This window comes from Lolium perenne, chromosome 3 (assembly GCF_019359855.2).
Source record: "Lolium perenne isolate Kyuss_39 chromosome 3, Kyuss_2.0, whole genome shotgun sequence".
NCBI classification, from domain to species: domain Eukaryota; kingdom Viridiplantae; phylum Streptophyta; class Magnoliopsida; order Poales; family Poaceae; genus Lolium; species Lolium perenne.
The window spans coordinates 29564098-29578661 of record NC_067246.2 but is presented as its reverse complement, the minus strand read 5'-3'; the positions used below and the strand labels follow the sequence as shown (position 1 = coordinate 29578661).

The window sequence follows — 14564 nt, the reverse complement described above, 5'->3', positions numbered from 1 at the left end:
GACTGCCCAGGGCTGCGAGCGGCGAACTTGGCGTCGATGAACGACAAGGACGCCTGGAGGGGCGACCTCGACACGACGATCGCCATGTCCATCCGCGACACCGGCAAGCTGCTCGTGAACCTCACCGACGACGGCGAGGCAAGACCAAGCCGCCTGGTGAAGGACGAGCCCGACGAGCGCGTCAAGCAGGAGGTCGTCACCGACGACATGTACAACTTCCACCAGTACTACGATGCCTCCAACCGCCGCAAGTTCTTCTAGATTAGGTTTAGTTTAAATTTAGTCGAATCTCGTTCGAATCTATGTAATATACTAATATATGCCAAATTTGGATGAATTTAATCGCTCAAGTTTAAAATTTCCGAAATTTTGTTTGGGGGACACGACTAGGAAGCGGCGCCCCCAAACGCGGTATGAACAAAACACGTTCCCAACGCTCAATCCGGCGCCATTTGGGGGACGGTTTGGGTTAGGCGACTGGAGATGCTCTAACCGGCATTGCGCAGCCTGTAACTTTATTCCCATTTTTAGTCTTCTCCATTCGTGGTTCAAAAGGAGGCATGCGTAAGATGGTACGAGTACCACACCACATAGGAAGTAAAATAAATGGACTACAAAACGGCAGGGCAATGATGTGTCCAGGCCAAATACGATACTATGAAGATTAGGAGCTAGCTGTAGGCAGCGACCAGCGCTACTCCGCCTGCTGCTTATTTTGATCTTCCTCGGAGGGTGGCAGGAGCTGCTGGTACCTCGGTCTGTTTTTCTTCAGGAGAAGGTACGTCAGCCAGTACCAGAACAGCAGGATCCTGCCCTGCGCGGCGATCGTGTCGGCGATGCGAATTCCTCCCAATGAAAATCTCTCTAGGGCCTGCCAAGAAAAACAACGCATAAAAAACATGACAATGAGCCATTAGCCTGACATACAGAACCATGATCATCCTATACTGTGAGAACATATCAACATGAGCAATTCGCTTGAATACACATTGCTATTCAAATTTCGACAGTGATTCAGCAATATTTCCTGACACTTGACCAAGTTTTTTATTTGATAGTAGTAGAACTGCTTTTCACATGAATGTCCATACCTGTTCACCAGTCTGAATGTCGTAAGAATGTTGCTGCTCAAACTGCAGACCCTTGAACTCATTGATGCTAAGTCCTTGAAAGGCCCTGAAAATCAATGGAGAAGTACATATCCAGAATTCCAGATGTTATCTATCGCACTCTATGGTAGGAGCCAACCGAAGTATATCATAAGAAAGTGCATTACCATCTGATCAGAGATGCTTTTGGGATCCAGCGAAATATGACGGGGGTATTATCAGCGTTAACATAGTACCCACCGAAGACAATAAATACAGTCATAAGGGATGGCCCAAGAGCCATCGCAGCTTCAGTTGTAGGAGCGATTGCTCCAACAGTAAGACCCATGGCCGATGCGGCAAATGATTCGACAGTCACAATGCCACAGAACTTGGCAAATCTGTATACATAGGAAAAATTATGCATAAGCTGACCAGTATCAAATTCTACCTATTGGCATGTACCATGGTGCCGCACACCACACTTTAAACTTTGTTTTGAGGGTACTACTGACCTAGAAATTGTAGGATGAAGTTTAGCCATTGGATAGAGGATGGATCCAAATATCAAAGGAAATGCTGCTCCAATAGGAATCTCGGCTAATAACTTAGATGAGAGATATGGTCCTAGTGCATAGGAACCTTTAGCTCGTTCCCTGTCAACTATAGCTCGTTCTTTCGGGAAAACCCCCACTGTTTTCGTCAGTGCAGCCATTGCTGTGTTTATGGCAGCCACCTAACTCAGAAAATACAAAAGGAGAGAGAACAAAGTTAGAAAATACTTGGGAGATAGAATGGAAACAATCATAAGGAAAATAAAAAATCAGAAGGAATCAATTATCTTCCAATAGATCCAGAACAAGAAATGTGTGATTTAAGCCAAGTCATCACAAGATGGAAATACGGCGGAGTGGTATCGAATATTTTCCTACTGTGTGTACTGGAGTTGCACGCATGTGTGGGACATGTGTCCGCCTTCTACTATCAAAATGAAAAAAGTTCAATGGGTCATTAAGACCCAAGATATTCTACCTGAAGAAGTCCCATCCTGTCTTGTATAGAGGTTTGAGTTTTTCCCATTCGCCAGAACACTGACCCAAATATAATTGCTGAAGCAACAGACATTCTTGCTCTCACCTTGTTTGTTGGTCCATCACGAAAAGCCTGAAATACTTCTCAGAATCAACCAATGATAGTCTTATTCTTCAGGTAGCACCATTTAGATTTTAGGCAGCTAAAAAAAATCTCAAGCTAAGATTTGAACATTGATAAATAATCAATCTGGTCAGGTCTTCTTTTTTTAGCATCAAGACCTTTCTTTCATTTCCTTGCATGTTTAATGCAGTAGTGGTCTTGCATCTACTGGAGTCACAGAGTTGGTAAAAGCTCAATCGTGCCACCAGTTGACTTAATTAAATTAAATATTCCAAAGATATATCTCCTGAATTTGGTACAGTATAAATCTGATTTATTATACGTTAAAAGCATATGTTAGTCTAATTGTCTAAATAATTCTGAAATATAGTCTCATAAGTCAAAGTACCAAGGAAATTTTGCACCACAGAAAGTGTAAACTTCGTTATCAGCCTATTCAAGGCAGAAGTAGGAAAATCATGTTTAAAGGGTCAAGCATATTTAGTGAAAAACCTGCATCCAAGCTCTCTTAAACAGCAAACGAAATTCTCTCCACCAACCACGTCTTTGCATTCTAGTGGACTTCTGAGTGAGTTTGGTAGAAAATTCAGATGCCTCTGAATTTGCTACTGGACTGTTAAATTCAGTAATCAGAACCTTATTAGCAAATTCATCAACTAGATTCTCGATTCTTTTCTGTGATGACTGTACACTTTCAGCTGAGCTATAATCAGTGGAAATTAGATCTGCCAAGAACTCAGCAGGGTTCTCATGATCTGGGCATTTGTACCTGATGGAGTAATCAAATCCAAATTATTAATCAATAATAGTTCAGGCGCAGAATAAGCAGAACGAGATATTGATAAGAACTTAAGCAGTTAAAATAGGCCTGAAGAATGTCTCACAATGTAAACAGCTAAACAAACATGAGTCATTGTGTCAACATTCCAGCATAGTGAATATTCAGGACTATCCTAACAATGATGCATACAGTCAAATGATCAAAGTAGTTAAGCTTCAAGCAAGTGCGAAAAATGAACTGTACACCTAGAAGCAGAAAGTGTAAAGGACTATTATATGCCTAGACTTGGAGTACCCTGCTCTATACCAACTTGTGAAAGCGTAGGACTATCTTGAGTGCCCTGCTCTGCGCCAACTTGTGCAAGCACTTATTCAGTACCGTGTGACTACATGATACTATTAGTCATATACTCATATGTTACCATGTAAATTCGAGATGAATAATACTAAAATGTTGACACATCACCCTATCCATACTTGCAACAGAGTGACTGGCATCTTACGGTGTCAAATACGAAGGAGTGAGATGTTTTACCAAAATCCAGTCTATGGGTGAGCGTAATTTAGCCTGCCAATTGCATTGTATTATAAATAAAAGCAGGTGCAGTACATACATTCAAAATATGCAGAGATCATGGAAAATATCATATTTCAGAAAACAATGAAGGACTGAAAGAAACGCAAGTGGTGGCAGGATAACAACCCCAATGATGCAAAGTATGTTAGAGGTTCTTCTTTTGCAGGCCCCATATATACAACTTCTCCTTCTGACAGTAGTACAATGTCATCAAATTTGCTATAGACTGAACCTCTCGGCTGGTGTATAGAGCATATCACAGTGTGCCCATCTTCTGCAAGCTGTCTAAGAGTCTCCATCACTTTCTCTGCCTGGAATGCATCAAGGCCTAAAAGAAAGTCAAAAACATAGACAAAGTTCATGTGTGATCACTCACATTCTACAGCAGTCATACCAAATGTTTAAAGAATCTTTGTGACTAATGTCCAGAATAGGATCTCAGGAAAAATGCCACTCCTCATGAAAATTTAACATGTCAGCAGGGATTTTTCAATCAGCCCATTTGAATTGGAAAGTTGCAACAACAGCCTATCTCATTTTCCTTTGTGGGATGTGGCCATGTGGGTTATACTTAGGTGGACTGTCTCGCCTGAGACAATACTTGGTTGGTCATACCACAATCCCACTTAATCTTCTATTTGACTCAAATAGGTCAGTGTTCACTAGTTTTTATTTAGTGTTTGTGTATTAGTGCCTACTTACATGCATTTGGTAGATCGAAGAAGTGACCCAACCATTTTCTGCCATGCAGGTAAATCTAACAATAAACTATACAGAAGTAAAATAGAATGGTAATTCAAACCAGGGAATGAAAATAGATGGTCAATCAGGTAAAACAACACCTGTTGTTGGTTCATCCGCAAAGATAACTGAAGGACTTGCAATCAGTTCACATGCAAGCGCGAGGCGCTTCTTTTCACCACCACTAATTCCACGCACTTTTGCATCACCCACGATAGAATCAGCAGAGTTGACCTTTCATTGAAAAGAAACGATACATGATGATAATACTTTAGAAAGTAAATTAAACCTGACTGAGATTAACATATATCGATCACTCAGCAATCATGCAAGTCCCCCATAATAAAAAAGGAAATGAACTAAACCGCGTTCCTTTTGATCACTTACCAACCCAAGGCGGAACAAGAGATCATTCACATACTTCTCCTTCCTCTCGGGCGACATCGTGTCAGGAAGCTGGAGCTCGGCAGCAAGCGAGAGAGTTTCCCGCACCGTCAGCTGTGAAAAGAAAATGTCTTCTTGCCTCACATAAGCAATCCTACAGAACGAAACATGCATCAATTAATTGTGTTTCCACAAACATTTGTCAGAAAAGAGACCCCAACTGGAACTGTCATGGCTTACTTATAACCGCCTTGCGACATAGGCTGGCCATTGACGTAGAGATACCCCGAGAGGTGCAACGAAGGCGACGCCGCGAGCTGCCCCGCTAGCACGTTGAGCAGAGTTGTCTTGCCGGACCCTGATGGCCCCATGAGTGCCAGCAACCTCCCCGGCTTCGCCTCCCCGGACAAATTCGACAGCAAAAACCTTGCCTGCAACAATTTACACAGCACATCATGACCAATATAATGTGTGCATAGATACTCTGAATGATTCAGAGTTTCAGACAAAGCTTAGCCCACGCACACGCAACATTATGCAATTTGTTCTACAGTTAACAGTACGGCCTCAGCTGTCGAGTGCCACACTGCCACATCACGGGGTCAACTGGTCAACGTCCACCGGCCACCAGAAGGGCCCAGCGTCAGCCACTCAGACGAGACGAACTGCCCCCAATGTACAAGACAATTCAGACAAATGCGCGCGTGCAAGGCATTCAGTTTCAGGCTCGCGAGAATTAAGAGAGTGGCGCACCATGTCCCCGCGCTTGTTCTTGAGGGCGCAGGTGACGCGGGCCCACCGGATGGTCACGGGCCTCACGCCGCCGCCGCCTCCCTCGCCGGCCTCCGCGTCGGCGTCGTCCTCTTCCGCCTCCTCCGCGGGCGGGAGGAGGGCGGGGCCGGGCCCCGCGACGGCGCGCACGAGCAGCGCCGCGGCCAGCGCCGCCAGGAGCTGCCCCAGCCCCTTGATCTCCATCCTCCAGACGAAACGCCGAACCTTCTGGATGGTTCGAGAAGGAGGCGGGGTTTAGCCTTAAGCCTTCTTCCAGCTCGAGCTGTGTGGTGGTGGTTAGTTTGTTGCGGCATGGCATCAGAACGAGATGGGGAGAGAGCGTTGCCGGTCAAGTGGGCTAATGGGCCGTTTGTCCAGTAGGCCTAGTAACGTGGGTTGTGTCCTCGTGGGCCTCGGACCAGCTGGTTCTCTGACGTGGACGGCAGATCAGATCAACATGGGCCACGTGGATGGTGACCGGTGAATGCACGCGGTGCCAGCGGTGCACTCGTCCGTTCTGGATTGCGCGAGTAGCTCCCTGCCCGCGCAAACGAACAAGACCTGATTCTGTGACGTCGATTTGGAGGATGGAAACGGGGAGATACACGATCATTGCACTTGTCTTTTGCTGCTACAGGATAATTTCCCCTTATCCGGACCACGACTATCCGGAAAATAAATGTGCTCTTCTGACTAACAATCCTAGTACCGTGTGCTTGGGTTTAGGGGCAAAGCTTTCAATTAGCAAGATAGAACGGATGCCCTACATTGACGTACAAATACCATATGCACGTGGTTTTTTTTTTTGAATAATTTGAACGGTTTAGACCCTATATGCTAAAAATGTGTTTGTTAATTATGCGTAAAATTGATTTCGAACAGATTAGGTCTAGCATAGTCGAAAACCAACTCTTTCTCTTTGCAGTATCTAATTCTCAATCGATAGCCCATAATTCAGATCCCCACTAACCTCCCCTCACCTCTCGGGTCGCCCCTGCCCGGGTGATCCCAGAGGATCCGCGCCGCCGCCTCTAGGCAGTCCCTCTCCGGTCCCGCCTGGCCGCTGCTGTTGCCCTCGTCGGCGCGCTGGCGGCACCCTTCTCGCCAAAGGCGGAGGGCAGGGGAGGGCGCACACAGATTCACATCTGGGCGGGGGGAGGAGGGAGGCGAGGTGCCGGTGGGCAGTGACGGATTGGGGATCTGGGCCGGATCTTGGCCGTTTGGACCGATATGATAAAACCCTATATGATGAAAATGTGTTTGTTATGCGTAAAATGTGTTTGGGCAGCAGAAGTCGGATTTGAACGGTTTATGATGAAGATAGACCCTATATGATAAAAATGTGTTTGTTATGCGTAAAATTTAGATTAGGTCTCGAAAACCAACTCTTTCTCTTTGCAGTATCTAATTCTCAATCTAAAGGAAATACGATGGAAAATGACTACGCATCCCACCGGCAGACCGGGCCGATCCGAGGCCTCCTCCGTTGGAATAGCCGGCCGGAGTTGGTCGAGGAGACGTGTCGGAGCAGATAGGTGTAGGTTTAGGTGTAGATCTAACTTAGTTTCGAGTGTTTCCCATGTGGAGTATGACGTGATGCCATCGTGAGTTTGGCGGCGGTGGAGTTGGAGCTGCTCCCTGCGGCGCCAGGTGGTTGCGTTGCTGCTGCTCGCGGCGCTCCGATGGTCGGAGCCGGAGGCGACGGGCGGCAAAGCTTCTACACCTCCCCAAATAAAGCTTGCTTGCTGCTCTCTGGATCTAGGTGGTGAGGCCTGGATTCCTCCTCTTTTAGAACACCGTGGTGGTGGCGATGAAGAGGAGCGTCTTAGTCAAGCTGCTGTTGGCGGATCCACGGAGAGAGCTGCTGTGCATCTTCGAGCGCAACGCACGGCGACCGAGATCGCCATGATCTTCGGCTAGAAAGGTGGCCCGTCTACAACCTCCATGACGGAGACCTCCATGGTACTTATTCGCCGGTACTAGTTTGGATCGTGTCATGATCTCAGCTAACAAACTCTATCGGTACAACTCTAAGACTTCTACATTTTACTAAAGCTTCATTACCAATATGTTTTTTTTAGGTTGTACTCATATTCAAATATGTTTCTATTTCTACTCATGTATAATGTGTCTGGGCTATTCTGCTATTTGCATCATTTTTTTTGTAGAGTTCGCCTTTTCTCGATTTTTTCCTGTTCTTCGCCACTCAAAACCGCAATGAATTTGGTAGTAAAAGGAAAAAAAATTGAAAAGCAGTGGGGATTAATCCCCTATCATGGGTCGAACAAAAAAAATAATTGAGGAAGGTTGGCAGGAGCTGTTTCAGCTAATCTGAATGTTAGGCAGCTGCTCGCAGCAAGTGAAAGAGACCTTGCGGTGGAAAAGAAAAGGAAGAAAGAGATGGCCGAAGAAGAAGAATTGAAGGCGTCTCAGTTACACACTCACACTAACCAAGCAAGCCGTGAGTTAAGTAATACAATCACGCGCCTACACCGAAACCACGGCCTCAGTGACTGACACCGCGGCCCCGCAAGGATACTCCACTCGAATCCCGTAGAGCGCTGCACGTCCCACCTACCCGTCGGATTCTTTACCGCGCGGTCGCGGCAACGAGATAACATCTATGGCCCACGCGTCAGCGTCGTCAGCCAGCCGCACGCGAAGTGGGAGCGAAGCAAGCGCCGTTCGTTTGCCCCATCCGACAACTCCCCGCGCCCTCTGCGCGGCCGGGCCCACCCGCCCGCGCCCACTCGCCACGCCACCCCATCCTCCCCACACCCAGCCGCAACCACCCACTGACAGCCGGGCCGAGCAGAGCCGGACCCGCGTGTCAGCGGGCAGAGGGCAGCTGCCACGAGGTCCCCCTCGCTCGCGCTGGTACAAAGCGACGGACAGGCGCCTCACGCTCTCTCCCTTCTTCCTCCGTGAGCCGAGCCGAGACGAGACACAGAAACGTACACGACGAGATCGAGCTGCTCTGCCCCGATGCGATCTCGCCTCCAAACCCTACCTATCCCGCGCGCCGCCGCCCTCGCCGGCGTCCTAGCGCGCGCCGGCGTTGACTCGCCCTGCTCCTCTGCGTAGCTAGCTTCTGCTGCTGGCGCGTAGCGCCCGTCTCCAGCTCGGCGCGGCTGCTCACTCGACCCTGCTCCAGCGGGCTCGCGCCCGCGAGCTCGCGCGGGCGGGCGGCGATGGGGGCCGCGGACAAGTGGCTGCTCCCGCTCATCACCGTCGCCTTCATCTCCCTCACGCTCTTCCTCTCAGCCCTCTCGGGCCTCTCGGCCTCCACCGCGCTCTTCGCGCGCCTCCCGCCGCCCTCCTACGTGCGGCGCGGGGCCGCCGCGCCGCCCGCCTTCGCGTACCTCCTCGCGGGCGGCCGCGGGGACGGGCGCCGCCTCCTGCGGCTCCTCCTCGCCGTCTACCACCCGCGGAACCAGTACCTGCTCCACCTCTCCGCCGACGCGCCCGACCCCGAGCGGGCCGAGCTCGCCGCCGCCGTGGCCCGCGCGCTGCCCGCGGCCAGCGCGTTCGGGAACGTCGACGTCGTCGGCCGCCCCGCCGCGGGCACCCCCATGGGGTCGTCCGGGCTCGCGGCGACCCTCCGCGCCGCCGCGGCGCTGCTCCGGTTGGACGCCGAGTGGGACTGGTTCGTCACGCTCCACGCCGCAGACTACCCGCTCGTCACCCAGGACGGTGAGATTCACTCACAACCTCCCTGCTGCTCTTCCTACCGCAATCTGCTCCTGTTCTCTGCCGCTGTCTATTCCGGATCTAGCACAGATCGCATGCCGTATTTGGCCCTCCTCCCCGGACCGGAACTGTTTCTTTCTTCAATTGTCGACGGGTATTTCGGGCACTTCACTTGAGCTGTTGTTGCTGTAGCCCCGAGATGGTCTGATGCTGCCTTGTCTTAACTGCTGTTTAATGTCTGCTGTCGCATTGTACAATTAGATGCATAGTTATACCTGGACCAGGCCTGCTGCTGCTTGTTGCTGTTAAGCTTAGTTGACTTATTATGATACTAACAGAGTTGTTGTTGTTGTTGCTTACAATGTTTTTAGGAGCTGCCCTTGACAGAAATATAGTAACACAATATACTATAGTTGTGGGGTATCTTGTTTTCTTCAATTGCTCTGTTCTTTCCCCATGTTGTCAAGCTGAAACCCACTGAATTGCCCACCGAATCACCTATTTCGGTTCTTCTCTTAGCGAAACTCCTCAATCTCGTCAGCCATCACCTATGCAACTCTGTAGCTTTGTTCCGACATGTAGCAATCGTCCATTTTGATGAAGCATATGAAATAATGTTAATGGACAACATCTAGCTGCGTTTATGCTGAGTTTGCTTCCTGGGTGACGCTCTGTACATGTATGGCCTCTAATTTTGAGCCAAGGTCAGAACTGAAGATAATTGTCTTGTGGATTAGGAGATTTCTGAAGAAGCTTGGGTTGATTGAGTACCCTTTTCCTACCTAAGCCCCGAAGAAAACCTGACACGGCTTACATCTCTATGCACTTTAGCTTGTCAAATAAGTAAATAGAATTACAAAAAAAATGGAGGAAAACATATTATCATTCAGTTGAGAAATGAATCTTGTGTGTTTCCTTATCTGGAAATCCATGAGTTCTGCATGACGAAACCTTAAATTTTAAGCAAACATAACTGGTGGACCACACAAAAGAGACAACAACTTAATTACATCTTCTCGTCTTCCTCCTCCCAAAGTGGCTATGTCTTCCTGTTCCAATTCCATGCTCTGAAACCCTGTCATAAATTGTTGCAGAAATGCAACATAGTCACTTCGAAATGGAATTCATGTCTCATAGATTCACTAGACACAGAATTGATCTCATATGCTTGTTCCTTAGCCTATACATAATACTTTGTACTTTTCTTGTATTAGTTTACTTGCTTCTTTTAATCTACAAGCCTGGTATTTATGACCTCTTTACCCTGTTATCTTTGCCTAATACAGTAAGTTAAATGTCTACTGTCACCCTTGCCTTGAGCTCACAATGTATTTTGCTTTTTAATAAATTATAGATCTCACATATTCTTTCTTGCTGAAACATTGTGCAACATTCTAGCCTCAACATGCATACGTAATTCCAACAACTTGCTCCACTTCTCTTATTCTCTCCCTCCTAAGTCCTAAGGAACCCACACTATTGATCTGTGTTTGGTTTCATTTGTGTTGCTGAAATGGTTCCAGGAAACAATTTTTATAGTCAATCTGGAGTTATTTATGTTTGAAATATACTCTTTCCTTTCATATGTGTTAATGTTTCTCAACTGTTGAAGCTTTATGGTAATTAATGAAGCTTGAGATTCTTGACTTTGCTGGTATTTATGGTATTTCATTTTGCCCTTTGCTGCAGACTTGATTCATGTCTTCTCCTCTGTGCCAAGGCACCTCAACTTCATTGATCACACCAGTGACATTGGATGGAAAGAGTATGTACTATCTGAACTTATTAAGAATTTAGCTGCATTGGTATTAGTTTCACCAATATAGTGTTGCAGGGGTCAGAGAGTGCAACCAGTCATAGTAGATGCCGGGATATACCTGGCTGGAAGGAATCAGTTCTTCCAAGCTACACAGAAACGGGACACTCCTGATGGTTTCAAATTCTTCACAGGTATTTTGCCTTTCCTTCCACTTGTCCTTTCTTTACTGTCAAATTGTTTCCCGCCTTATATGCATTCCATTTCTGATAGGTTCACCATGGGTCATTCTAAACCGGCGCTTTATAGAGTACTGCATTTTTGGATGGGAGAACCTCCCTCGAACTCTTCTCATGTACTTCACAAACGTGATGCTGCCTCTGGAAGGGTACTTCCACTCGGTCGCATGCAACTCGGACTTCCGCAATTCGACGGTGAACAATGACTTGCGGTACATGGTGTGGGATGATCCACCTCAGATGGAACCGCGTTTCCTAGACAGTACACATTATGATGAGATAGTGAACAGCGGGGTGCCCTTTGCTCGGAAGTTTCAGGAGAAAGAGCATCTGTTGGACAAGATTGACGAGAAAATACTCCGGCGGTGGCGTCACAGGCCTGTCCCTGGTGCGTGGTGCACAGGCAGAAATAGGTGGTTCAGTGATCCGTGCTCCCAGTGGAGCAATGTGAACATCGTAAGGCCAGGCCCCCAAGCTGAGAAGTTCCGCAGATACATGGATCGGATCTTAGAGGAATCAAAATCAAGCAACAGCTCATGCGCGCAATAGCAGCACTGAACCGCGAGGCTGCACTTTCCTGCAGCTGAGCTCTTCTCATTTTGCACAGAGTGGCTGCTCCCCATGCCCCCAGCCTGAACTCCAGCATTTCTGCCCCACGAGTGAAGCATATTTGCTACCGGGGCTACGGGCACAGGGCCAAGGAGAGAAGACCGGCCTATTCTTTCCAGAATTTTGTTGGTGGCTGTCATGTGGCTTCAAGGGCTCACTGCTGCATTGTTGGAAACCAGGGAGCTTTGGGTGGGGGGATACCTGAGCTAGTAGGCAGTGTAATTAGTAGCGATCAGTTGGATGACCTGTGCGAATGTTTATAGAACCTGGTGGAATTTTCTTGGTGCCTCGATACAGAATTGAGTGGGAACAGAAGGGGGAAATTGAAGGGTGGGGAATTTTGTTGGCCTTGTGGATTGGATTGTTGCTGTTGTGGTTAATACAATGCTTACAGATTCTTTTACTGCTCATGAACTCTCTAGATCGATCACATGTGCTATTTGTTTTTTCTTTCCCAGTCTAGTATTTGTAGGGTTGCAAACAAAATCCAGGATTAGTAACTAGAGTTGTAGTAGCTGATCATCTATTAGGTTTCTCCTGGCTCTGTAAGACCTGGTTGGAATTAGAGGGGATGGCGAGGTTCCATTTCCTTCGGAGAATCTGGCGCAGTAATAAGTGGAAGTGATCACAGTGCTGCAGTGCAATGTGGATTGTAGAAGTGACAGGGCAAGGTGGGCACCTACCTGTTTGCCGGAGTGAAGCTGTAGCTGCGCCGGCCTCTGGCTGCACACCGCCGCCGATCTGGTCAGCGCCTCCCACTACCAGGCAGGCTGGCGACACAACTTGGAGCAGCATGCTGCAAACAAAAGTTACAGGTAAACCTATTGGCGCAGATAACCTACGGGCCGACCCATCTGAGCCGCTGTACAGCCAGCGAAGACAGGTTGGCCCATTAACCTGTTTGATTTGATTGCCGGTTGGTCAATCACTTCATAATCTCCAGTTCTCGATTCTTAAAAGTAAACAAATAAATTAGCCTCCCTCTGCGCTGCGCATAGCATAATCGATAAACGACATTCCCCTCGGAGGAGAAAAATGGCATATGCATAACTCTAGTGAGAATGTGAGAGCATTGAGGGGAGGTCCATTCTGACGACGGATTCTCCTCTCTCTCTCTACTTGGTTAACTCGCTTCAAACTACCAACAATGTCATTTCATTCATGTTCTATACACTTATTCAGTACTACCAAAGGAAGGCGGGGACCTCTAGTCAACATAAAAGGCTGGCTATTGTTCATTTTCATGTTCGTTGATGAGACAATGATGTACTAGATCAGACATGTTGTGGTAGCATGACCATGTATAAGGGGACTCTGACTTGTCATTAGGTGGAATAGTGGGGTAACACGACATGAAAGTAGTGGTACGACCATTAGCTTGATCATTGTTACTTGAGGAACAAGATTTTGGGAATTCAGTTACCGTGCAGTTTCTGGATTTCCCGAGCAGCCAGGTAAATGATCATATATCTTGAAAAATTTGAAAATTTTAGTTTTAATGAGAACCCTCGGTAAATGGGCCCGCCGAGGAATTTGAATTCAAATTTTGATTTTCAATCTCAACTCCCTCCGGGAAAAAATCTACCGGGAACCAAAAGGCTACAAGTATATTATTACTTAAATTAGTACTCCCTCCATCTCGAGAAGAATGTTGCAGATCTATTATATACTAAAAGCATAATACGGAGGTCTAAAATAGAGATACCACGTTAATCCACATCACCAGAATTATTTTACCTGTTAGATCTAAAATTTACGGCTATGATTTAACAAAAAAAACTAATATTCGTGTAACTGTGTAATTACGTTTGACACGTTCCATAAAAAGGCATATGTATCAAATATGGAGGGCAACTCAGGTCAGCGTACCATGTATATAAGACGTGAAAATAAAAAGGACTCATGAACTAAAATAGTCAGCCTGCCTAGACGTGCATCTTTAGGACTCTCTACCTCTATTCAATAGTTCCTTTTCTTCTTGCTAGCTCGAGCCATTGCCCTATTTGAGTCCTTCCACCAAAATAAAACATCAACAGCCCACAGCGGAACACGACATTGTTTATTTGTTCATCAATTTCTTTCGCTTGGTAAAACAAATCATGTGATCTTAGATATTAATCAATGACGTACTCTTATATACTATATAAGCAATATATGGATGTTTAATACAACCACCACGTTAAGCCACGTCACCTAAATTAATTTAGCAGTTAGATATTATTTGATAAAATTATATACTAAAAGCACAATACGGAGGTCTAAAATAGAGATACCATGTTAATCCAAATCACCAGAATTATTTTACATGTTAGATCTAAAATTTATGGCTATGATTTAACAAAAAACTAATATTCACGTAACTGTGTAATTACGTTTGACACGTTCCATAAAAAATCATATGTATCAAATATGGAGGGCAACTCATGTCAGCGTAGCATGTATATAAGACGTGAAAAAAAGGACTCATGAACTAAAATAGTAGCCTGCCTAGACGTGCATCTTTAGGACTCTCTAGCTCTGTTCAATAATTCCTTTTCTTCTTGCTAGCTCGATCCATTGCCCTATTTGAGTCCTTCCACCAAAATCAACATCAACAGCCCACAACAGAACACGCCATTGTTTATTGGTTCATCAATTTCTTTCGCTTGGTCAAAAAAATCATGTGATCTCATATATTAATCAATGACGTAGTCTTATATACTATATAAGCAATATATGGATGTTTAATAGAACCACCACGTTAAGCCACGTCACCTAAATTAATTTAGCAGTTA

The 14564-nt window shown here is 46.5% G+C and overlaps 2 protein-coding genes across 2 annotated transcripts; one reads left to right on the top strand and one right to left on the bottom strand.

The window, feature by feature from the left end:
• Nucleotides 1-486: 486 nt before the first annotated feature.
• LOC127340880 (ABC transporter G family member 7) lies at nucleotides 487-5783 on the bottom strand. The gene is made up of 11 exons (XM_051366630.2): nucleotides 5479-5783; nucleotides 4966-5156; nucleotides 4729-4879; nucleotides 4443-4575; nucleotides 3727-3928; nucleotides 2736-3012; nucleotides 2121-2252; nucleotides 1604-1824; nucleotides 1277-1489; nucleotides 1092-1176; nucleotides 487-871 (listed from the first exon to the last, which is right to left on the bottom strand). Exons 1-11 carry the CDS (start codon nucleotides 5698-5700, stop codon nucleotides 695-697), a joined length of 2004 nt encoding a protein of 667 aa, XP_051222590.1. The 5' UTR covers nucleotides 5701-5783; the 3' UTR covers nucleotides 487-694.
• A 2630-nt stretch (nucleotides 5784-8413) lies between these two features.
• Nucleotides 8414-12198, top strand: LOC127340882 (beta-glucuronosyltransferase GlcAT14A). Its single transcript, XM_051366632.2, has 4 exons — nucleotides 8414-9189; nucleotides 10876-10951; nucleotides 11021-11136; nucleotides 11216-12198. Exons 1-4 carry the CDS (start codon nucleotides 8688-8690, stop codon nucleotides 11728-11730), a joined length of 1209 nt encoding a protein of 402 aa, XP_051222592.1. The 5' UTR covers nucleotides 8414-8687; the 3' UTR covers nucleotides 11731-12198.
• The last annotated feature ends 2366 nt before the right edge of the window (nucleotides 12199-14564 follow it).

Excerpts from the sequence above, each read along its gene's own strand:
- LOC127340880 (XM_051366630.2), bottom strand. The coding sequence starts at position 5,700 with ATGGAGATCAAGGGGCTGGGGCAGCTCCTGGCGGCGCTGGCCGCGGCG. Across the intron at positions 3,013-3,726 it reads ACATACTTTGCATCATTGGG|GTACAAATGCCCAGATCATG; the intron begins GTTGTTATCCTG and ends TTACTCCATCAG. Across the intron at positions 1,490-1,603 it reads CTTCATCCTACAATTTCTAG|ATTTGCCAAGTTCTGTGGCA; the intron begins GTCAGTAGTACC and ends CTATGTATACAG.
- LOC127340882 (XM_051366632.2), top strand. The coding sequence starts at position 8,688 with ATGGGGGCCGCGGACAAGTGGCTGCTCCCGCTCATCACCGTCGCCTTC. Across the intron at positions 10,952-11,020 it reads AGTGACATTGGATGGAAAGA|GGGTCAGAGAGTGCAACCAG; the intron begins GTATGTACTATC and ends ATAGTGTTGCAG. Across the intron at positions 11,137-11,215 it reads TGGTTTCAAATTCTTCACAG|GTTCACCATGGGTCATTCTA; the intron begins GTATTTTGCCTT and ends CATTTCTGATAG.